The sequence below is a fragment of the Phoenix dactylifera genome, chromosome 18, assembly GCF_051530095.1.
Source record: "Phoenix dactylifera cultivar Ajwa chromosome 18, Ajwa_hap1_PhDact_Kaust_v1.1, whole genome shotgun sequence".
Taxonomy (NCBI): Eukaryota; Viridiplantae; Streptophyta; class Magnoliopsida; order Arecales; family Arecaceae; genus Phoenix; species Phoenix dactylifera.
The window spans coordinates 19,758,308-19,783,247 of NC_143207.1; the positions used below are offsets into that span (position 1 = coordinate 19,758,308).

At 42.4% G+C, this 24,940-nt stretch overlaps 3 protein-coding genes and 1 pseudogene across 7 annotated transcripts in view; all 4 read left to right on the forward strand.

The window, feature by feature from the left end:
- Window positions 1–4,927, forward strand: part of LOC113462593 (AT-hook motif nuclear-localized protein 10-like) — a 21,347-nt gene extending 16,420 nt beyond the window's left edge. The window contains exon 8 of the transcript XR_016398975.1: window positions 4,790–4,927. The gene's annotated coding sequence lies outside the window, so the exon portion shown is untranslated. The remainder of the gene's footprint in view (window positions 1–4,789) is intronic.
- On the forward strand, window positions 354–6,637 carry LOC148699562 (uncharacterized; annotated as a pseudogene). The gene is made up of 3 exons (XR_016398965.1): window positions 354–3,448; window positions 4,747–5,301; window positions 5,401–6,637. The product of XR_016398965.1 is annotated as an uncharacterized LOC148699562 (transcript).
- A 4,436-nt stretch (window positions 6,638–11,073) lies between these two features.
- LOC149750978 (uncharacterized) lies at window positions 11,074–11,631 on the forward strand. Its single transcript, XM_089928423.1, has one exon. It carries the CDS (start codon window positions 11,074–11,076, stop codon window positions 11,629–11,631), a length of 558 nt encoding a protein of 185 aa, XP_089784549.1.
- Window positions 11,632–16,521: 4,890 nt separating this feature from the next.
- On the forward strand, window positions 16,522–23,802 carry LOC103705184 (AT-hook motif nuclear-localized protein 10-like). Of its 4 annotated transcripts, none has more exons than XM_008788815.5 (6): window positions 16,522–16,895; window positions 17,228–17,738; window positions 18,576–18,628; window positions 21,956–22,087; window positions 22,459–22,620; window positions 23,211–23,802. In XM_008788815.5, the coding sequence occupies exons 2-6, from the start codon at window positions 17,312–17,314 to the stop codon at window positions 23,427–23,429; spliced, it is 993 nt and encodes a 330-aa protein (XP_008787037.4). In that variant the 5' UTR covers window positions 16,522–16,895; window positions 17,228–17,311; the 3' UTR covers window positions 23,430–23,802. The 4 variants fall into 4 exon arrangements, with proteins under 4 accessions (XP_008787037.4, XP_088570351.2, XP_008787038.4 ...); XM_008788816.6 differs by having other exon boundaries at window positions 16,527–16,889; XM_008788817.5 differs by lacking the exon at window positions 16,522–16,895 and adding an exon at window positions 16,976–17,097.
- Window positions 23,803–24,940: the final 1,138 nt, after the last annotated feature.

A 24,940-nucleotide genomic window follows, 5' to 3' on the forward strand; every position in this document is an offset into this window, starting at 1 on the left:
GCCCAACGCATTAGCAGGTATATTTATAATCATAACTGGATCCTTTCATTGATGAGAAAGTATGCAGGGGGAGAGATTCTGAGACCAGGAGTCACACAGTTTACTACCAACTTCATCGCACTTGATAGCATACTCGAGAAGAGAGGAGCCCTACGTCAGATGTTTGCCAGTCCCGAGTGGTATGATAGTAAATATTCTTATACCGACACTGAATGGAGCAAGATAAAAGACTTGGTGACGAGACAGCCATTCTGGCAGCAGGCTACTACAATAGTCAAGGCTATCAAACCATTATATGAAGTGCTGCGGGCCGTAGATAGCAAGATCTACCCCTAGATAGGGTTTTTGTATCACATGATGGTCAAGGCAAAGGATCAGATTATGGAGGCAGATCCAGCACATAGCTGGTCGTACATCAACATCATTGAGCAACGGTGGGGAGCGCAAATGGGTAAGAAATTGCATCTAGCAGGTAAGCTAAGATATAATTATACTGACAATTATAGTGATGGATGTAATTATATAATTATGCTAAGATAGTCTCGTATATGTGCATTACAATTTGCGGTTGAGGCTAAAGTGCATTCAGGAGGAAGCGGAGCTCAAGTATACAGATCCGATTTACGGGACCTTCACCGATAATGACGATGATCCACTACTCGGCTGACTTGTAGGCCAGCAGCAGGAGCTCGAGCTTGACGAGCTAGGATCGCCTCCACGACCAGCTAGCTTCATAACCACTGGAGCTAGGGTCGATCCAGAGCAATGGGCTGAGCGCAATATTCCACGCACTTCCAGAGCTGATCAGCCATAGGCATAGAGGAGCCAGTCACCACATGATTGGTACGAGACACCCTCCGAGAGAGCTGATCGAGAGATGCTCGGCAGACAAGGGCGACATAGCCAGACAGAAAGGGCCAGGAAAGAAAAACAAAGGGTCCCAATGGAGAGTGTCGAGGAGGAGACTTGGACTAGCAGCGATGAAGGTTCTGGTGGTGATGGATCTTCTAGCCATGGAGGGAGCGGAGGACAGTATGGTACTCATGAGACATAGCCGGAGGGTGGTCTTTATTTCACCGGTGAGTCCCAATTTACGGATGCTACATAGGATACGGACCACGGTTGACCACCTGATAGATTTCGTGAGGATATCATTGGATATAGAAGACGGGCTCCTCGAGGTCGTTCAAGAAGATAGGATATGACTGAAGATCCGACAGCATACGGATACGGATTCTATTATCCACAGCCTCAGCCTGACGAATATGGATATGGTGCATTGGATTTTGCTTCTGCCATATTTGGATGGGCCCCTGCACAATCAGAGGACACCTCTCAGAGCCAGAGCGTGAGCGAGGGATCCGATAGTTCTTATAACCTGGCACGCGTTTTTTCTGATTGGGTTGATTTGCCTCCTCCTGATTATACTTATGATCCGGATATCTACGAGAGCCATCGGCACTCGTTCCGATTTTAGATATCCAAGAGTGCTTTAAATGTATGTAAATGATTGTATCTTAATTTGAAGATATTTTATGTGTATCATTTTATCATTTGGAACGGGAGGAAAACATAACATACATCATCTATGTTTCAAATTTCAACCCTAAATTTAAACATAAAAACATCAAAAATTATTAAAAAAGCAATAAAAAAATACAATCTTCACTTAATTTAAGATCCAACAGAGACAACATTTAAAAAAAAATGCAAATTTCTGGCTCGCGGTACCGGCCGGTACGTACCGGACCGGACCGGACCGGTACCGGACCGGACCGGACGGCCATCGGTACGCCGACCGGTACCAGTACGGCGGATCTTGGTGTCATCTATGTGCAGCATACTACCTGAATCTCCGATTTCAGTACGAAAATGGAATTGGTATGGATGATGAACTTCTTTATGCTCTGCGTAATGTTATTTATAAGATGGAGCCTGATCCAGAAGTCGTCGCGTCATGTATAGAAGAGGTAACTATGATTTAGTAACATATATAAATATATCGGATCTTATATTATTGACATACTACAACAAGCTTTTTTTCACAGACCAAATTATTTAGAGAGGGCAGCCACAGCTTTGGACAGCGACCAGCTGTCGTGAGCAAGACAACTATGAATTCAGGTACAATACAAATCTGCAAGATATTTTTGCATCTGAATTATCTTCAACTATGATGCCATCATATATGTAAAATGTAATTATCTTCAATATTTTTATAGCTGAATGGTGGATTCATTTTGGCAGATCCGCAAAAAATCTTAAGCAGATAGCTATCCGGATCCTCTCCCAAACGGTCTCCTTGAGTGGCTGTGAGCGCAACTGGTCCACCTTCGCCCTCATGCATGGCAAACAAAGGAACCGTTTGACACAAAAGCGCCTCAACGACCTAGTTTATGTGCACTACAATTTGCGGTTGAGGCTAAAATGCATTCAGGAGGAAGTGGAGCTCAAGTATGCAGATCCCATCTATAGGACTTTTACAGATGATGATAATAATTCTATGCTCGACTGGCTTGCGGCCCAGCAGCAGGAGCCCGAGCTTGATGAGCCAGGATCGCCTCGACGACCAGCCAGCATCATAGCCACCGAGGCTATGGTCGATTCACAGCAATGGGCTGAGCGCAACATTCTATGCACTCTTACAGCTGATAGGATATGGCTAGAGGGGAGCCAGTCACTGCATGACTGGTACGACGCTCCCGTTCAGAGAGATGATCCTCTCATGCGAGGACGAGGACGCTCTAGTACTTAGTTAACTCGATCAGGAGGGCGTCAATCCCAGCAAACGAGAAAAGAAAAGGAAAGGGCCCCAATGGAGAGTGTCGAGGAGGAGACTTGGACCAGCAACGATGAAGGTTCTGGTGGTGATGGATCTACTAGCCATGGAGGGAGTGGAGGACAGTATGGTACTACTTATGAGACACAGCCAGACGGAGGTTTTCGATACACTGATGAGTCTCAATTTACGCATGCTACACAAGATATGGACCACGGTAGGCCGTCTGATATAGGCCGGGTGGATACCATTGCATATCGAAGAAGAACTCCTCGAGGTCGTTCAGGAGGCCAGGATGCAGCTGCAGATGACCTCCTATGTGGAGTCGGATCCATTGATGTATTAAGTTCCGAGTCTTCCTATTATCCGCGGCCTCAGCCAGTCTATGGATATGGTGCATCAGAGTCATCTTCCGGTGGCTACTACCCTGCGCAGCTTGGAGGGTCTTACGGGTCGGATTTTGATGCCGGCATATTCGGATGGGCCCCTTATCAAGACACCTCTCAGAGCCAGAGCTTCAGCAAGAGATCCGAGAGTTCTTATGACCCGACGCGCATTCCTCGAGGATTGAGCATACAAGACTACAATGCCGCTTGGTTAGAGGGATGGGTTGATCTGCCTCCATATTATGCTGATGATCCAGATATTGACGAGAAGCATTGCCACTCGACCCGATTTTAGATATCCGAGAGTACTTTAAATGTATGTAATTGATTGTATCTTAATTTGAAGATATTTTATATTCTTCATCTCATTATTTGAATCATTTGGAAGTAATAAGTTGCATCATCTAGTTTTAACCTTAAACCTAAACATAAAAACATCAAAAAAAATCTAAAAGTGAAAGAACTCCAAAAAAAAAAAACAACGATGGAGTCGAAACCAGGCCGAATGTACCCTATCGGTTCGGCTCGGTTCGGCACTAGTACCGTACCGTTACCGGAGCCGACCGGTACGTCGGTTCGTCGGTACGCTCGGTACCGCGAACCTTGTTTCATACTATACTTTTTTTTTTTGATATTTAACATTTTTACTGCATTCAGGTTTGTGGACGATTTAGAGTTGAAGTGTTTTTGTGCATGCTCATCATTAGTTGGGTGCAAACTGAGAGCAGACAAATGCAAGCATCAGGATTTTTCACAATATGAGGGATTGACCCTTTTCTCTTAAGATTAAGAAGGGAAAAAAAATGTAAATCACACATTATTGATGGTTTCAGCATTGTGGAGGACCTCTTTCCCCTTCTCATCAGCATGGTGTTATCACGATGTCGGTTAATAACATGGACCTTCATGTAAATCAACTCCTATGATCTTATCTTAGCTTGACCTAGCAGACATGGCATGAGTGATTGCGAACGCATCAACAGGAAAGCTGGATTTCATATGAACAGAGATGGTTGATGATAAAATAAGCCATCTGTTTAGGACTATTAGTTGACAAGGAAGACCTAATTTCAGACAGCACATGCAAAAATGTTTGTGGGAGTGAATGGATCATCAACATCCAAAGTTCATTAATTATCTGGTTTTGAATTGGTGCTGCCTATAGTATCGCATTCTTCCTCGAGATCTCTGGCGTTCTGCTTAACATTGATGCCCTATCATTTGCATCTTTGATGTCTTTCCGTCCGTCCTTATCCGACTGTTCGAGCAACAGCAGATCTGTGCTGCATTATCTGGATACATAAATGACTGAAAAATTTGATGAAGCTCTCCACCTTTCTCTGTTCCTTCTGTGGTCTTACATACCCTTTAATTCAGTGGATTAATTGAATTAGAATGTTTGTGCAAATTGTGAAATCTAATGTGCTCTTACAGGAATTTAATGCTTATATATGAGACTTTATGCATGGATGCTTTATCTAGACAATACATCATAATTCACGCGATGCCGATACCAAAGAAAGTAGTTATTATTTTCGAAGTCATGCTATTTGACATATTGATCGGCTTCTACATTCTCAGAAATTCGTTAAATTTTTGGTCCCTTCTCCTCCCTCCTCTGCAGGTTCAGGTTTTATCAGAATGATGGATCTCATGATGTTGGCCGTTGGATCGCACCCTACTCTGCACAGATCTAAAAGCATTCCGAATCTTTTCATTTCTTCATGTGCACGGATCTCAAAGTGTCCGGTGCGTGAAAGATACAGTCCCTGCCTTCAGAATACATTTGAGAGGTCAGTTATGGAGCAGAGTACAGACACTCTAATGATCTCAGGGTGGTTGAGTTAAGTCTAATCATGAAAAGATTGCAAATGAAGCGATCTCAGTTAGCTCTCATTTCCCATGCAAATTTGTTAGAGAAGATAAAAATATCCATGTGTATCTCAAAGGTTTCCTTCGAGGAAGAGAAATTAAGGAACCAAATGCAGAATATGAAGCATGCAGAACTCCTCAAAAGGTGCATAGATCTTCGTCGCTGATTTGATTATCATGTCTGGCTTCCTTTTATATGGGGCGTCCATCTATTCATACCAACGGATCACAGAGGCAACATTAACCTTCACATCCACCTTTAAGGTATGTTTTCATATATTTTTAAGTTCTGTATGCATGCATGCTGTCATTTCTGGAGATAAAAGAATTTTCAACATTTCTTTTTTCCTTTTTTTCTGACAGGAGTCCAGATCTTGGTGGATCCCAAAACCAGTGGCATCTTTCAGTTCAGGCTGGCTTATGCTGAGATGTCGCTTTGTCGCCCTAACCCGTATGTTGTTTGGCATATTGATGATTCTGTCAATTGCTTGCTTGGTATTTCAGCGCTCTGCAATGGCTGGACCGACCATGCCTGTGACATTCATTCTCCTGCTGCTAGGAGTTGTTTGTGGTTTTGCTGGAAAGTTTTGCGTTGACACATTGGAAGGGAATGGTTATTGCTGGCTTTTGTATTGGGAGGCTCTCTGTTTGCTTCATTTCTTTGCAAATGTGTTTCCATCCGCTCTTTACCATATTCTTTACGGCCCTGTTTGTGTCTCAAGGAGCTAAGGTGGTCGGGCTTCCATACTGGATTAGGTGATGCACATTCTACAGTACCCTGTTACTGGTTCTTCCCACATTGTGTGGTTTGTTGCCTTTTGCATCTATTCATGACTGGTTCTTCACTGAGAAGATCACCCTTTGGAGTTTAGGAAACGAGTATGAAGTTTGAAACTATAGTAGAGATGGATTTAAGGGCCTGTGAGAAGTTTTTTTCCTGTTTAAATATTACCTGCTGTTTCACCTGGGTTTTGCAAGCTTTCAGCTCGATGGTGTTTGTTAGTGGTGAAAGCCATTGGTGGAGATGGTAATTGCTCAGTTCCTATTTTATTTATGAGAACTAAGTTGTTGATGGTGCACCGAATGATACTCATGTTGTAATCTTAATGTATAATTGGTGCACCGAATGATACTCATGTTGTAATCTTAATGTATAATTGATGCTGGTATTTTTTATATCTTGAGAAATTCGGTAGTCTTGTTCAGTATGATATCTATAGATTGGCTCATTGTAGCTTGGAGTCCTTTGACTGCAGATGTTATGCAAGCATGGTAGATTCTATTCTAGTTGTTGTCAGGAATAGAGATCACTTTAGCGAGGAGAAAGGAGAGTAGGTGGGAGCTTGGATCACACGCATATGATTGATTTTAGAGACTGGACACAATCATACAACGTTACTCCAATAAGAGATAGAATGCTACAAAATCATATATCCAAGCAAATTAAACCATAACAAGGTATAGACTTTATTACTTATCTCTCTCTCTCTTGGGGTAAAATGGATAAATTAAATCAAATGAATATAAATACACTCATAGGAATCAACAAATACAATATTTAATATCAGAAAGATATATTCTAGAATCTTTTAATGCTGGTCTGTGTGATTGGACATTTAAGACATCATCCATTATTGGTTTATATATATATATATATATATATATATATATATATATATATATATATATATATATATATATATATATATATATATATATATATATATATATATATATATATATATATATATATATATATATATATTTATATATATATATATATATTTATTTATTTATAACCTAGAACAATGAATGCAATAATCCCTGGCAATCCAGAAGAAAAGGTTGAAGTTTGATTTTAGCCTGGATCAGAAAGTCATATAATAACTGTTTGAAAATCTCTTTCCAAACAAATATCAGTCGTCCGTACTTTTCGAATAGCATAAGACACTCCTTCCTACTTTGCATGTAATTCCATCATGTCATGAATTCTAACGCCACCTACGCCCTTATGGAAGAACTCCAACATCCATCATGCATCATAAGAAATCTCGTACCATGCTTAGCTATGAGTGCTCGCTCCTAGCTATAAAAGAAGGAATACCCAAACCACCATCCTAAAAAGAGTAAGATATCTAGTCCTAAGAAATTAGATGGGCACAACTATCCATTGGGTCCCAAAGAACTCTCTTGGGAATAAAAGAATGAGATATCGAATAAATAGAAAGAGAAAATAAAACAATTATAACAAGAATAATTCTACCCATCGTAGAAAGAACCTTTCACTTCCAACCCTCTAGTCTAATAAAAAACTGCTGAGTTAAGTCATTGCAATCCATAGAAGTCGGTTTTTAACTAGAAATAGGAGATTCCTCAATATATCCATGTGCCATCTAAATTTTTAATATATAGATAATTCTTAATATGCAGTCATATAAAAATGTTAACCTTTGGACTATGCTTTACCACCGATTTTTCAAAATTTATCTTCTGACCCATAACTTTACAGTAGCCTTTAATAATGGAAACTTATACCATTGCATTAGATATAGTAGTATGAACAAACAATATACAATCATTAGAAAAGAAAAGGCGAGAAATAGTTACCCCCGTATGATCAAGCTGATATACTGTTAAAGAATTAGCCTCTATTGGAGCCTTCAACATCCTCGACAGGGCATCCATGTATAAAATAAATAAATAGGATGATAATATGCAACCTTGTCTTACACCAATTGTAGATTGGAAAGAATCAGATGGAGACCTATTAATCAAAATAGCGAAGGAAGGAGATACAATATAGCCCCAAATCTAGTCAATCCATTCATTCGAGAAGCCAAATTGCTAAAGAGAATATAAAAGAAACTTCCATTGAACTTTATCATATGCCCTCTCCATATCTAATTTAATTGTCATATAAATATATCTAACCAGAGCTTTATGCAAGTCATATATAATTTTCTAGACCATAAGAATATTATTAGAGATACTTTTGTCTTTAATAAAAGCACTATGCTCCAAACTTATCAAATAGTGTAATACATACTTCAATCTCTCTTGATTAAGCATAGAATTCTCCCTATCCATTTCAAAATTGGAAAAACCACTTGACCCAAAAATGCAATATGCCACTATAAAGCATAACAAAATTTTGATGGACACTAAGAGGTAATGAGAATGCTTAAAACCTCTATCCATGTTTTGCTTTACCTCAAAGCAGTCTATAGCACAATGAAGTCCAAACCAAGTAGTTATCAGTCAGGCATTTGGTACTAATGATGGAATAAGAGAGAAGGCATTAGCATCAAGCAATTTATCAACTAATCTTGGAAATCCCCACTGTTGCTATCCATCAATCCATAAAGGTCAAATTTGGGTTGGCCCGATTGTGTAGGTTTTAGGAGACTAGTATGGATGTTTGTCAATAAACACCTTAAAGTTCTAGATAATTAGTTACATTTTTTTATGAAGATTTCCACCTCTTTAGGTGGGATTAATTAAGGGGGAGCATAATATATAAGTTCGGCAATATGAAAGCATTCTATCAAGAAGAATCATCAATAGAAAATGTTATACAATCTCCACAAATATACGACGATAGAAAAGATAATTTTATAAACTTATTTTCTTTTGACTCTGCACCATTGATTCCACTATGATTATTGATCAATAATTAATAATGAAATAATTCCTTCATAGAGATAGGAGACATAATTCACATATTGTTATTGATTGCTTTTTCTCTTTTAATAGAAGATTTTTTTAAGGCATGCCTGAATCTTCTAACCGGCTCTCCTTCAATTATACCGTATATAGGATGGACTTGAAAAAGGTCCTCAAGTGGAACCGTTCCGGAGTCACTGGGACCTTTTGCCGAACGGTCGGTGGGTGTGCGACATGGCGGAGCCCGGAGTTGGTGCAGCGGCGACGACGACGCCGGGGAAGACGGGTGGGGTTCGCCTCCCGGTCCCTGGGGAGGAAGTGAAGGTTCCCACTTGGTCAGAAGTGGCGAAGGGAGCTCCCAGGCAGCCGGTGTGGTCGACCCATCGGATTTCTCCAAGGGAGTTACAGGCGATGCAGAGAAAGTATCCGGAGGTATTGGAGGTTCCGGCAGAGGAGTTGGAGGGGACGAGGTCGGAGTGGCGGAACACCACAGTCATCGTCCGGAGTATGGGGAGGAGTGTTCCGGCAGTCTGGGTTGCGAAGGAGATCCGCCGGGTGGGCAAGTTGAAGTATGATGTTGAATGTTTTCCGTTGGTGGATGGCTTCATTGCAGTGAGGTTTGCCAACGAAGAAGACCGGGAGGCTGCTCTATTGAATGGTCCATGGGTGGTCGCCGGGCAGCTGCTCGCAATGGAACGGTGGCGGCCCAACTTTGTCCCGGGAGCTGCTGGGTTAGGCCGGGTGGTTGTGTGGCTACGTCTTCCGGGGCTCCCTCTGGATTACTGGAAAGGGTCTACCCTGTTCCGGATTGCGGCGAGGGCCGGTGAACCCTTGGCAATGGACAGCTTCACGGAGGGGGGGGGGGGGGGCCGATTTGGTTTTGCAAGGGTTAAAATAGCGTTGGACTGCTCCGCCCCGCTGAAGCCGGGGATCTTTTTGAAGGGGAGCTCGGAGAGGTCTGAGGATAAGTTTTGGCAAGGTTTTCTATATGAAAACCTGCCGGCTCCCTGTTCTAAATGTGGTAGGATTGGGCATCAAATGCAGGGGTGTGTTCCCATGTCACCGGCGATGGGGGGGGGGGAGGTGTGGAAGGAAGCTCAAGCACCGGGAAGGAAACGGTTGGGGAGAGCCGTTCGGAGGTTCCGGCGAAGGCGGATGGGGAAGGAGATGAGGTGGGAGAGCAGGGTGTCTTTGGCCCTTGGCTGGTCACGAACCGCCTCCGCTTTCAGCGGCCGGCTAATGAATCCAGGTGGGGGAAGGAGGCAGCCAAGCAGAAGGGGAGGTCGGATCCGGTGTCGTCGCCCGGGCGAGCTACCCCAAAGGCCACCGGAGATACGCCGGATTCTACCTCTACATCGCCGATTGATCTCGAGGGATGGCAGAAGCCTTCCAAGGTCGCCCGACGGCGGACGCTTGAGAAGGACATCGTGGCTGCCGGAGCCGGGGCAACTGGGGAGGGACCAAGTCAACTCGATCACAGCTCCGAGCCGCGAACCGAGTCGGGGAGTAAATTGGGCTCGAGTGGGGCCAGTTCCTCAACGGGCCAGGCTGAAGGGCCCAAGTGGGAGAAGGCTGGAGGACCGGGCCCAAGCTTGTTGAAGCGGGCGAGAGCCCCTGTGGGAGGCCGGGCCCAGGTTGGTGGGGGGCAGCAGCGGCCATCATCGGGGCTTTTGAGGAGGACGGAGGGATTCCGACGGTGGCGGAGCCGGAGTTCACCTCCGCCTCAGTCAGCGGTGCGCAACCGTCCCCCCAGGGTGGACCAGGAGCTTCGGGTAGCGGGGGGAGTGATGCGTGCTGGAGGTGGGACGACGCTCGGACGGAAGCCGACGCGGACCAAGACGGGTGCGACGATGGAATCGGCGGAGCTGGAGCCGGCGGTGACGATCGGTGCACCCTCGGAGCTGACAGAAAGGAATCATGGGAAGGAGACTGGTCATGGTGACGGTCTGGTTGGCGCGGTTGCAGGGGGTTCCGGGGAAGGCACTGTTGACAGACCGTGCCATTTGGCACGGGCCAACAGTGACCCGAACCTTGTGGCTAATCTCTTTCAGGGGGGGGGGAGTTCAAGCTTGATGACGGTTCCCTGGGTGATGGAGGCTTGTTGGGAGATGGCAATGAGGATGGCCCTGTGACTACGGCTCAGACAGATACCAAGGGGAAGCATAAGCAGGCTGTGGTCCTATTGATGGCCTCTATCAAGGGGGTGAGCACCAAGGGTTCTGTGAGGAAAGAGCAGATGGAAGATGAGGCAGCATGTAGTAGTGGCTTCGGGGAAGTAAGCCACGCCAATCTGTCGGGTGATTTATGAAGACTCTCTTTTGGAATTGTCGTGGAGCGGGGAAGCCATCTTTTACCCCGGCATTTCATAGATTGATGTACCAATATAGGCCTGATATTTGTGTCCTCCTCGAGACCCGATTATCTGGGAGGAGTCTTGAGAAGGCAAGGAGGGCAGTTCCGAGAGGATGGGGATTCTATGCTATCGAATCTCAGGGGCTTTCTGGCGGTATCATTGTCACTTGGGCTCAGGGGTGTTGTCAAATGGACATATTCAATGTTTGCAATCAAGAGGTAATCATGGTTATTTCGGAAGGGGGTAGAAGCCCGTGGGTTTTGGCAGCGGTGTATGCAAGTACAGAGTATAGGGTGAGGCGGAACTTGTGGGTGGAGGCCACTCAGTTGATCAGTCAGGGGTATCCAATGTTAATGGCAGGTGACTTTAATTGCATTGTGGATCCTCAGGAGAAGAGAGGTGGGAAGCCTTTTTCTTGTGATAGGAAGGTTAAGGAGTTTCAGGACTTTCTCATGATGAATGGTTTGGTTGACTTGGGTTTTTCTGGCCCAAAGTTCACATGGTGTAATAATCAGCAGGGACAGGCCAGAGTATGGGAGCGGCTAGACAGAGCCTGTGCTACTGCGGGGTGGGTCTAGTGTTTTTCGGATTACCAGGTTAGTCATTTGCCGAGGATTGCTTCGGACCACTGTCCACTACTGGTGAGCACTGATGCACCTGTACTAGTTCGCCCTCCTTTCAGGTTCGAGAAGATTTGGCTCAGTTATCCTAGATCCTGGGAGATGGTGCGGGAGGCTTGGAGGGTACCTGTTAGGGGAGATGCTATGTACCGAGTATCCCGTAGACTGGAGATGACGAGGAGACGGCTGCGGAGGTGGAACCGTGAGGAGGTGGGGAATATTTTTAGGAGGGTGGAGGATCTAGAGGGGGCGATTGCCAGGTTACAGCTTCAGGAGACCCAGGGAGGAGGTTTATCGGAGAAGGAGGTGGGGGAGCTTAGATCTCACTTGGCACTGCATAATTCTTTACTCAGACAGCAGGAGGTATTTTGGAGACAGAAGTCAAGGATACAGTGGTTATTGGAGGGAGATCGGAACACCAGATACTTTCATCAGGCGACAGTTATCAGAAGGCACCAGAATAGGGTCAGAGCCATCAGGGGTGAGGATGGGCAGATGACGGAGGATCCTGTTCAGATTAGTCGGATTGTGGAGAGTTTTTTCAGAGCGCGATGGACTGAGCAGTTAGGGGGTGGGAGCACAGAGGACATACCGGCGCCTTTAGCTGGGGTGACGGAGGAGGAGACTGCAGCATTGATCAGGCCGGTACTGGAGAGGGAGGTTAGGGAGGCGGTCTGGTCCCTTGAGGGGGATAAGGCCCCGGGGCCAGATGGTTTTCCTCCGTTATTTTTTCAGAGGTACTGGATGATAGTCGGACATGATGTGACGGCGGCCATACAGCAGTTCTTTGATGTATCTGCGATGCCCACTGAGTGGCAGCGGACCTTTATCACACTGATACCGAAACGGCAGGACGCCTCGGAGCCGGGCCATTTTCGCCCGATTAGCCTGTGCACGACCTTGTACAAGGCGACGGCGAAGATTCTTGCTGTTAGGTTGAGGGAGATTCTACCGAGGTTGATCAGTCCGGAGCAGAGTGCATTCTTGAGAGGGCGGAGTATCTCAGATAATGTGATGATTGCCCAGGAGTTTATGTTTGACCTGCATAGAGCCCCGATGAGGAGGAGCTTGATGGGGATCAAGCTCGATATGGAGAGGGCCTACGACAGGATGTGCTGGGATTTTCTGCAGCAATCCATGCAGGGGTTTGGCTTCCCCGAGATATGGATTAGCTGAGTTATGGGATGTGTGAGGGCTCCCTCATTCGCCATTTTGGTGAATGGCTCGCCATCCCGATTCTTTGAGCCGGCCGGAGGGCTGCGACAGGGTTGCCCCCTCTCACCATTACTTTTTATTATGTGTGCGGATGCGTTGTCTAGAGCGCTCAGACAGGCGATGGTTACTCAGGAGATAGAGATTTACAAGCCGGCGGAGGGAGCTCCTCCATTGTCTCACCTTCTTTTTGCTGATGACTGCTTATTACTTGCCCGGGCTACGAGGCGGACGGCGGAGGCTCTCCGAAGGATTCTATGCCACTACTGCGAGGTATCGGGACAGAGAGTTAATTTGGGGAAGTCTACTGTATGCTTTAGCCCGAGGATCAGGCCGGCGGAGAGGACCTCTATCTTGGAGATTTTGGAGGTGGGTGAGCAGGAGGGTTTGCTGAGGTATCTGGGGGTTCCGATTTCAGGCCGGCGGCTGCGGAGCAGGGACTGTCTCTCACTTGAGCTCAGCATTAGACACAGACTGGAGGGATGGCAGATGCACACTCTTTCCATGATGGGGAGGATCACATTGGTTCGGTCAGTTCTTTCTTCAATTCCCATCTACTTATTGTCCAATTCCTTTATTCCGGTGTCTCTTGTGAGGAGCTTGGAGCGGACCTTTCGAAACTTTATCTGGGGTGGGAATGGGGGCAGAGGTGGTGTTCATCTGGTGGCATGGGAGGTGGTCTGTCAGCCGATCAGGTTCGGTGGGTTGGGGGTGTTGTCTTTGAGGGATAGGAGAGAGGCTTTAGCGGCTCGACATGCAGCGAGGTGTGTGTTAGAGCCTGATAGCATGTGGTCCTCGTTGATGAGGGCCAAATATGGAGCTCTGATACCTGGAGTGCGCGGAGGCCGATTACATTCGCCGGTGTGGAGGGAGATGTGTGCTAGGGCCGCGCTGGTGCTTCCGGAGATGAGATGGGCCATTGGTGATGGGCGGTCTATAGATGTCTTGGAGGATAGGTGGGTGACTGAGCAGCCGATCAGCCGTATTCCGACTTTGGTGGATTCGGCGAGGATTGATGGATTTAGGGTTAGTGATTTGATTTACCGAGAGGGGGGCTGCTGGAGGGAGGGACTGATTCGGGAGGTGTTTGGGGAGGAGTTGGCAGTGACGATCATGGACCTTCCGATTCCTCTGCAGGAGATGCCAGATAGATTAGTCTGGTGGTCGACGGGTCGGGCGCAGGTGCGAGCTAGGGATCTCCACACTTTGATGAGCAGGGCGTCAGACAGGCAGATTGAGGGCAGATGGATATGGCGGCTGCGATGTCACCCGCGGGTAGCGCTCTTCTTCTGGAAGGTGGCATGGGGATGCTTACCGACCAGGGGCATGCTAGCCGGACGGGGCATGCTGATTTCTCAGTGCTGTGAGCGGTGTTCAGGTATCGAGGAGACCATTGACCATGTTTTGCTGCAGTGCCCCAGGGCTAGAGAGATATGGAGTAGGTCTCCTGTTATGTTACCCCTTTCAGTGGAGTCGGCCCAGGACCTGATGCATGTGTTGAGAGCTTCTACGCGGAGGCCTTGTTCTGTTGAGGCGGGTATTATGATGGCACACTTGACTTATCATATATGGCTGGACAGGAACGCTGGTCTATTTGAGGGTAGGAGGTGGTCCGCGAGGATGGTGGTGGATCGAGCTATGCTGCATGCAGGGGAGATGGTCGCGACTACTGCGTGGTTCACCTCTGGAATGGCTAGGGACATCTGGGGTATCCTTCCCGTTGCTACAGCGCCCAGGTTCGCTCTTGTTTCTTGGGTACCCCCACCCCTTGGTCATTTCAAGGTGAATTTTGATGGTAGTTGCTCGGTGGATGGTGTCTCTGGAGGTGTGGGTTTTGTGATCAGAGACGAGAGGGGCAGACTGATAGCCGCCGGTGGTCGTCGCATCCCAGGGCTTACTATTGTTGGAGCAGAGCTGAGAGCTGCTTGGGAGGGCTTATCTTATGCGAGGAGGATCCTCGGCGCCGCCCGGGTGCATCTAGAGGGTGATTCTTCGGTGGTGATCGATTGGATCCAGGGTGTGGATAGGTTCGGTGATGGTCATCCACTCATTCGTGAGACTAGGAGGTTGGCTCAGGAGATGGGTGATTTTCATGTTACACATGTGTATCGGGAGGCGAACAGAGCTGCTGACTGGGTCGCCTCTTACGTAGCTAGGCATTCCGGAGAGTTTCTTTGGACTTCAGCAGCTGATAGTCCCACTCCGTTGTTATCTTTACTTTCTTTTGATATGGCTGGATGTACTCAAGTTAGAGTAATATGAATTGCCGTTTTCACCAAAAAAAAAAAAAAAAAAAAGGTCCTCAAGTAAGACAAAGTAGAGAGAGAATGTTGTCTATTAGGAATTTAAAGTCATAAAGTCCCCAATAAATAGATATATTGGAAATCAACTCTTAAAGATAATCCAATATCCTCAAGTTTTGGAATTTTATAATGTCTTAGGCTTTTCTTTCTATTAATTTTCTCTCTCTCTCGTGATGACCTTTTTCGCTTAAATTCAGTTCTATGGAGACTTATCCCTGGATGGCTTGAGCATCTCGGGCTTTTAGATGATAATAATAAAATCCCAGCTATTTCTAAATAAATAGAAGGAAAAAATTGTATCAAAGATATAGTTTAGAGAGATTTTTATTGTCATTCAGATATACTTTAAAATGACAATTGCAATAGTAAAGATTATTATGCAAATTGTTTACTAAAGTAAAGTCTTCTTTCTTACTTTGCAAATTTTAGAATCATAAATAAAGATATCGTTGGAAATATTCAAATTGATTCACTATATCTTTATGTTAATATTTTGTACAGAAGTTCAAAAGTATTTTTAGCATCCTTTAATCATTTAGCGTTGAAGAAAAGTTTTTGGCAGTCTTATAACATGAACAGGTATCTTGTGGATGCAATTAGTATTTCTCCTAATTATCTTCCCTTATAATTTATAAATCTATGAATAAAACAAAAGAAATAGAAATAGAGGAATCAATAAAGAAATTCGTGAAAACTTACCCAAAAAAATAAAGAAATTCATAATAGCATTAAATGTTGTTTCACCGTATCTTAATTATTCACTATTTTCGATGAAAAAAATCTTGATGTTCTTATTTTGTACTCTTTTTTTTTCTTTTATTAAAACATTAAAACCTGGAAAGATTTTAAAATATTAAAAAATAAAACATCTGCTGTTATTATTTTATGTCGTAAATTTTGGTATTCTCTGATGACAAATTCATAAAAATTTCTCAATTATATTTATACACGCTTAAAGATTCATATCTTAAATAGTTTATCTTGAAATTAAAAAAATGTAGGCATTTAAATCTCAAACATGATATGTTAAATATAAGACTAAAAAATTATTTTCAGAGATAGAAGTTGGTAAATACAGAAAGAGGACCCAATAAATTATTCTAATTTACCATCCAAAAAAGCCATTACCATTTCAAAATTCAAATCCATGTCTACTCTTGATCATTCACAACCATCATTCCACGATCAAATGGTTCTGATTAAATACCCATTTCTTGATCATATGATAGAAAAGCAAGATTATGGAATTGGAAGAAGGGTAAAAGATAATAATAAAGTTACTGTTGGTAAAAATATGTATATACATATATGTACGTACGTTTCTTTAATTTTTGTATTATTGCACGTGAAGCAATTTTAGCCTGCTTTACCTGCCACTTTTACTTCAAATAATAATTCTAATGGCGCCTTCAGCAGGAGGGTTCGAGGGAATTAAAAGGGGAGGAATCGTATGATCTTCCTCAATTTTCTCTTCTATTTCCGAGGCTTTTCAGGCTCTCCGATTAGGGTTAGGGTTTGCTTCATGTCGCTGCTGCCTTCGACTTCCTTTGCCCAGATTCTTCTCATCCCTTTTTCGTCAGAAATATTCGCGGATTTACTGTGAATTTTTCAGTGGAATTTCTGAAAAAAGGAGGAATTTTACGAAGGATCCGGGGACAGGAACACATAATTTCGCTGAATTTTCAGCCGGATTTTGATCAGGTCCAGGTATTTTTCACTGTTTCTCCTTTTTTTTTTTTTCTCCCTTTGTTTTTACTAATTTCTGCCCATTGTTCCATCGTTATTATGTTTGGAGTTATATTTTGGTGCGAACATGAGGCACAAGTAACTTACTTTGGATGTTAGGGTTTTACGAAATCCTGCGGCTCCTGGGGGTTTTCGAGCTCCCTCCCTCCATTAGATTCTCGAAGTATAAAATTCGCTGCTTTGGGACATTTTCTCGCCCTTTCTTCTTAGCATGTTGGGAAATCAGCAGACTCTCAAGTATTTGAATGCATAAATTTCTAAATTTTGCTTTACTTTTCTCGTTTCTCTTCCAGATAAGAGCAGAGTGTAATAATTCCCGAAATAATACTGGAAAATTTAGTCTTTGGGCATATGGAGGCGAGGTCTAGCCAGTAGCCATGTCATCTGGGGAATCATCCGATGCCAAAAGCATCCAGAGAAACCCAGTCCAACCGCAGCCGCCGGTGTATAGCATGCGATTGGTCACCTCTTCTGATGGAACAGCGATGTATAAATCAAAAAGCGGTAACTCACCTCCTCCACACCCTGGAGGAGAGGGTGGCGGCGATGGAAACTCGGGAGCCGGTGGATCGCCTGGCCTCGGTGTAAGCACCGGAGAGCCATTCAAACGAAAGCGTGGACGGCCGAGGAAGTATGGGTCCAATGGTACCGTCGTCGTTCCTCTCACCACTGTTTCCCCGACCCCAAGTGCCTCGGCTCTTCCACTTTCTTCCTCTGCTGCTGCAGCTGCTGCAGCAGGAGCCATGAAGAAAGTAAGGGGACGGCCGGCGGGTTCCAGCAAGAAGCAACGAACGGTAGCTCTGGGTAATCTCAATCTCCTCTTTCTCTTGTTACTTCCTATCTTGTTTGTTACGTCTGGCGTTTTTGTCAGCTTCCCACGTTTTGGAACTTATGATGTTGCTGGGTTCTAAACTATTGAAACAACGGATTGTATTTCTGTTCAGGTTTTGCATGTTGGTGTCTGACAGAAAGATGGGGGCTTGATGGGTAGTGAGGGTGTAGGAGGGAGTTTAATCTGCCAAAATAGAAAAGAAAGACTGTTTTGTTCTGGTAGAAACTGGGTTTTTTTGGTAGATCTGATATGCTGGAAATGAGTTGTGCAGAAATTACTATTGTGTCCTTGATATTGTTCCTGTGGTTGTTGAAGTCTGGGAAATTAGAAGTGATTGATCCAATAAAAACTTCATGGATGTGTTCCTTAGCACCTAAAAGTCTGTACTTTTAATAATGCATGATTTGGAAAGCCATGTTTGTTAGTTACTGTATCTTATTGCCCAATAATTGAGATGGCTTGACTTTGGCTTTTATATCAATGAAGTCCTCTGCTATCAAATACTGTCGATTTTTGTTGAAATTGTTAAATTTTATCCAAAAAATGCATCTAATTCTGAAAAAAAAAATGGACTTATGTTGAATTTGTTGTTCCAAATACAAACTACGTTATTTCCATAATGACTAGAGGTATTGACTATCAGTTTTTGAATATTGTATCTGGTTTTTATGTTTGATTGTGGATATCCTATTTGTAGATTTCTTTTGAATTTAATTATTGGTATTATTGTTGTTATTCTCATCTATAGTTTCCATCAAATTTGCTTTTTTGTGTACAGTATTAATTCTTGTGAAGAAAATAATTTGCAGGATCAGCTGGGATTGGTTTTACACCTCATATTATTGCAATCAAGACTGGAGAGGTACTGATTCTTTTCCTCATGCATAACGGCTCTCTTGTAAATGTCCGAAATGCATTTTACTGTGGATGGTTGTCACAATTGAATTAAGTTCCTTTTATAAAACCAAAAAAAAAATCTGTCCTGAATCCTGATTGGGATTGGCTTTATAAGTATTTTCACCTTTTCTTTTTTACTTCTCAACTTTTGCCTTAACAAATTTTTGAGTAAGAGATTATTTGCTTTTTCATGGCAACTTGTTCTTAAGGTTTAAACTTATCTGTCATTATAATATTAACCACAGAGGCCTTATCAACTTTAAATCAGGATGTTGTTTATCTGGTTAGTAGTTGTGTAAAGTCATGCTGAATATAACTAGGAAGCTCTTGTCATGTTTGAAATGTCAATATATTTTATGTATCCCAACCCTTATCGAGTGTGTGTAGGAATAATTTTAGACTGTTCTTAGTTTGGGAATAAGAAAAAGGTGGAACAAGAATAGTTATTCCTATTTTTATTCGACTCCAATTTTTCAGATTACTTTAGGCTGAGAGTGTCTCTGTCAATTAAAAGAAAAGGTAGGTACCCATCAATAAAGGCTTTGTGGTAGAAATAGTTATGACAGCTTTTCCCTAGAATGGATATGCCTGATATAAGCATGATGGACTGGAACAACTATTCCTACTTTACACTTGTTTCTTAGAAGCTGTTTTGCAGGCACAGGGCTTGGAGGCTTATTCCAAGCCTTGTGCCTGCTTTATTCCTGATTTTCAAGGCTGCCTAGTGTATTCATTACTTAATATAATCAATTTTTTCAAAAAAAATTCCTTGGTGTACTTGATGCACCTCTGTAATGAATTAGCAAACTTGAACATTTTTGTGAGTCTTAATTATCTTACCATGTTGTAATGATACTTTAACATGGTTTTTGTGGCAAGATACTTTAGAATGGGTGAGAGCACATTTTTTTGGTCAGTTTTATGCCTCTTCTAAGTATGATGTCTTGCATAGATGCTCATGTTTGTGCTATTTGACTCTTTAGCAACCTAAACTAATTTTCCTATTATGCTTTCAGTGTTCAATGCAATTGTTATGATATACGGACCGGTTTCATTTATTTGGAATTTGTGTTACTTACAGATTGGCCCAATCTAGCGTTTTCCTCCTATGACCTTCCTTATCAAGTTATCTCCCTGTTAGTAGCACAAGAGGCATGCATGTTAGCCACTGTACATTACATATTGCGAGGTATTGACATAAGTTGGCATAATGCAGCATCAACGGGCACTGAAACCTTTATCTGAAGTTTCCTATGATGGGAATCTAATGCTTGATTTTAGAGGGCCAACATCAAATTAATAGCCTATTGTAAAAATTTTCTGAATCCTCTGGCAGAGTCTTCCCAATTTAGAGATATGCTGATTTTCAGTGATCAACCCGTTTTGATGGGAAGAGGTCTTGGCGGTGATGATGAGTATACTTTTGTTATATTTTCTCTTTATTTTTTTTATTGGTCAGGATCATTGAGTGATGTCTTGTTAGCAAGATGTAATAATTGGTTTTCCCTATGCACTTTTGACAAGTAAATAATTTTCATTCTGCTAATGTGAAGCATATTTGGTGATCTGGTTTATATGAAAGTTAAATTTGATTTTTGATTTGATGTGAGAAAGAGTAGTGGAAAGTGAGAGGATAAGGTTTTGATGGAGTCAAGGAACAAGAGGAAGAAAATTTTGGACATCCAGTCATATATCGTAACAAAAATTGTTTAACCTTTTCTATATTTTCTACGGAAGTTTTCTTAATATTTTTTTTTATTTTTCCAAGCATTCAATTCCAACTTATGATTTATTCACTTGTATACACACTAACAAGTTTCCTTAGCTAGCCTAGCTAGTAGAAGACATTATAAAAGTCCTTGATATGATCTCTATTTATACAAGATCTGCTACAATTATATTTATGCGGTACTCATCAATTGATGGAAATAAAGGAAAGAAAAAGGTGATTAAAGTTTTCTACAGAGATAGAACTATAGCCGTAAATTGTATCGCCCATGTCAATCGGAGCTGACTGGCACATGCCACTCCAATGGCTTACCAGCTGCAGCATGGCTATGTCCTCATGCTCGGCATGCTGCGGCTTGCATATGTGCTTGCAAGTGCCAAGCACCAGCATGGTACATGGCGTACCATACCAGTGAAACACAATGCATATGATAGCTAAGAGGATACATACTAGGTGGATGCCTGTGATCCCATCAACCATGGAAATGCTTTAGAGGAGGAAGAGAGGATGAAAAGGTGTTCATCTCCTTGATAAACCGTTATGAAATGGGGCATAGGTAGTGATCACGTTGGTTAAATTTTCTAAGGAAAATTTCCTTTTTTTAACTCTCTCATGTAGTGGTGAATGAAATCCAAATGGCTATGAATAGGAGCCCAATCAATGGCCAAGATTCTTTCCTTCTAAGTGGACCGGAGGATAATGCATTGGGTTGCTCAGGCATGGAGACACACCATGAGGATTTTCATTATATATGGTAGTTTTAAATTATTAATATAAAAGAAATGTCTATTTTGACTATCACATGATGCCATAAAAATGGTCATAACATGTATGTAATATTTGTTATTTCATAGGCCATTAATGTAATAAAAGTGCTCCAAAACTGTTAAGAAGGCCTCTATTTTTGGAACCATGGGTCTATCCTGTGGTTTGCCCAGAGAGATGTGATTACTTAAATGACTGAATAAAACTGAGAGATCTACTCCCACGATCCCTTCTCTTGGCGCTACACCCTATAATCATTGGACTGTCGCACAAAATATTCTCACCAACATATGTGCCATGTCTTCTTCCATTGAAGTCTATCATGGCTGCATATGGAGTGTTGTGAGGCATCGCCACCAAACTTTGCATTTCCACTTTATGCATCTCTCTCTCTCTCTCTCATGTACGTGCTCATGGGGCAGCACATGTACAATAGATATAATTTTCCCCTCCCTTGTCAGCACATGAGCACGTACAATAGATATAGTTTTCCCCTCCCTTGTCAGTCTAAGAATTTTAAACAGACCCAATAAACTCACCTCTGAATGCTAACCATGTTGGCAGCCCCTGGTATATAGAGGCGGCTCTGTTTGAGAAGTTTATTTTTTATTACAGGTTGTCTGTTCATTTAAGTTCTCCATACTTCTATGAATTATATTTTGATAGGTGAGTCAATAGCAAATAGATGGCATAAGGCTTACAGGTCTTGCAGGTTAAGTCCAATGATGATTTTGAAGTTTCGCAGCTAAATCTGCAAAAATTAAGTTGAGATGAACTAATAAATTTTTAATTTTTCAGGATATTGCATCAAAAATTATGGCATTTTCGCAGCAAGGACCACAAGCTGTTTGCATTCTTTCAGCCAGTGGTGCTGTTTCAAATGTGACTCTTCGTCAGGCAGCAACATCTGGGGGAACAGTAACTTATGAGGTTTGTATTTTAGAAACTTGCAACTGATAATACATATTAATCTGCATAATACCAGAAAGTTGTGCTTTTCAGAAACCCTTATTATCTTTGTTTAGTTAATGTATTCCCATATATATTGAGCATGTCAATTAAAAGCTTTGCATGTAACTGGATTAAGAGTCTGGCAACCATTCTTCGTTCAGGTGGAAATTCAGCAATTTGGTATTTGTGCTACTGGTGAATGATCCCCCTTTTTTTTTGTAGTTGTAGAATTGTGTGCTTCACTAATGAAGTATCATGTATACAAAATTTAGGCTTTTGACTGGTTAACCTTTATTAGTTGTTGGTCACAATTCACTGCCAAGCATGGATGTCTTATGGTCGATATACAGGGTCGATTTGAAATCTTGTCACTCTCTGGCTCATTCATGCTGTCAGAGAATGGTGGGCAGCGTAGCCGAACAGGTGGACTGAGCGTGTGTCTGGCTGGTCCTGATGGTCGTGTCTTGGGCGGTGGAGTGGCTGGGCTTCTAACAGCAGCATCTCCTGTCCAGGTCATTCTCAGTTCATATGAGGATTTCTTACATTTATCTTTGTTGGGGTTAATAAATTTACTCTGCACAAGTTCATAACTTTTTGCATGTGTGTGTGTGTGTCTCCCTCTATATATATGTAATATGGTGGATTGATCAAGTTAATGTTACGGTATGAGAAAATGTTCCTCAGAAAAATCTTGTATAACACATTCATCATATCTTTGCACGAGTGCAGCCTTCGTGAATTTCTAATTATTATTTTTTATTTCCCAGATTAAAAAATTGTTCTCTGCTCTGGATGTTGATGAATTTCCTATCACCCAAATGATGGAAACAGTTTTTTAATCCCTGTCCATCTTCTCTCGCAAATCATTATTCGATCATATGTCCTTTTTGATTTAATGACCTAGTCTAGGATGTTAGTGCATGTAGCAAAATCTAATGTATTGTTAGCATGTGTTTTAAATGTTAAATATAGTATAAATCTGTATGAAAGGATTGCATGTGTTAATGATTTACACAAGATGATGCTAAACAAAGAAATTCAGTTCTCTTCCTTCAGCAAATTTCTTTTCTCAATGGTATGCAACAAGTATCGCACATTGCAGGTGGTAGCGGGCAGTTTTATTGCTGATGGGAAGAAAGAGACAACTAAAATGAACCCATCAGAACCTGTATCTGCCCCTGGAAAGCTTGCTGGCCCTGTTGGGGTTTCACAGGGCACAGCGAGCGAGTCCTCTGATGGTCCTGGGAGCTCACTCAACCAGAGCATTGGTGCTTGCAATAACAGCAACCAGCAGGACTTGTCAAACATGCCATGGCAGTAACTGCAGTTCACAGCCTCTGTAACTTTAATACTTAAGATTTAGCTAAACAACTTTCTTCTTGCTATCTTCTTTTCGATGTAACCTAATTTATACCCTTTGTAACCATAACTCAGAAATCCGAAGTCCTTTGTATCTCGTCTTCCATAATGTAAGCTTACATGTTGCTCAGCCAGGAACAGTTGCTGGTGACCTCCCACACCCCCCTCAAGTATAGATGCTACCAAATTTCTTGTGCATCATGTAAAATGGAGTGCAGAGAAAATTGTGGCTTTTGTTCGGTCTATGTTCGCACCCCTCCTCGGATTTGTCGTTGTGATGTTTAGTTATATGACTAAAGATGTATAAAGACATATTATGTGACAGTTGTTCATCATATTCGCTAGTTTGCCTGTGCATTTTCTGCTTTATCTCATTTAGAATCTGTTCAACAGCTGCCCTCTCTCTCTCTCTCACACACACACACACGCACGCACACAGACCAGTATCAATTTTGGAAGTATATAGGTGTTCAAATTGCCCACAGTCCAGTAAGTTCTTCCCTATCTGAATGAGACTGATGGTCGTACCTCAGCATTGCCTTGCCAGAAGAATTTTTGAGAGGGAGAGAGAGAGATCTGCTATAATTATCCAAATCCAAATATTAAGAGATGCACCGCCCAAGAATTGAACCTTCCAAGCAAATGAGTGATCAAAGAAATTATAATGGTATAGGGAAAGAATTTGGATTATTGTGATTACAAAGCTTTTATTAAAGAATCCTTTGAAATGAAACCAGTGAGAGCAGGAGTGCGAGATATTGAATGTCCTTGAGTTTTGCGTCAAATTAACCGCTCTAAAAACATAAAATTATTAATATTAGACTCAAATATATTTTTTTCTCATCAAAATTAATTCATTGGATCAACAACACTCTCTTTTAATTAAGTTGGTGGTTCATTGAACAAATTCTTTTGTGGTGGTTATGTTGGCTAGAATCTCATATTTTATTATAGAAGTTATCATGTATTGTCTCTTACGTTGCGATGCAGCATAACGGTAATCTAGAAAGGAGAACAACAATCTTATATTCAATCTTCTGCACTTTTTCTCTGTAATGTCATACAGGAGCTAATCCGAAAGATCATTAAATGTCGCTTTCTCACTTCTGGTTGTCTTGTGATGTTGTTTGAGTTAACATGTAGAGTCACCTATCCTGGAATCATGTAAGCATTATCCTAAAATTAATTCTTGCAACGATCATATGTAAACTTTAATTTCCTCTAGTTTTCACTTAGTTTTCCAGATTGAAACTCATTTATGGCTGGCTGTCTTGCAGTACCCTCTGCAGTCACCAACAAATTAGGGGACAAGGGAAGAAAAGTCCAAGTTTAATGCCATATTCATCATAAACATCAGTGCTACGTTATTAGCATCCATTTTTGTCCTTGACACAATGGTCAGTTCAAAAAGAAAACATTATGTTATTAACTAAAAAGAAAAAAATGTCCAATGCAAACTTTCGATGCCACATC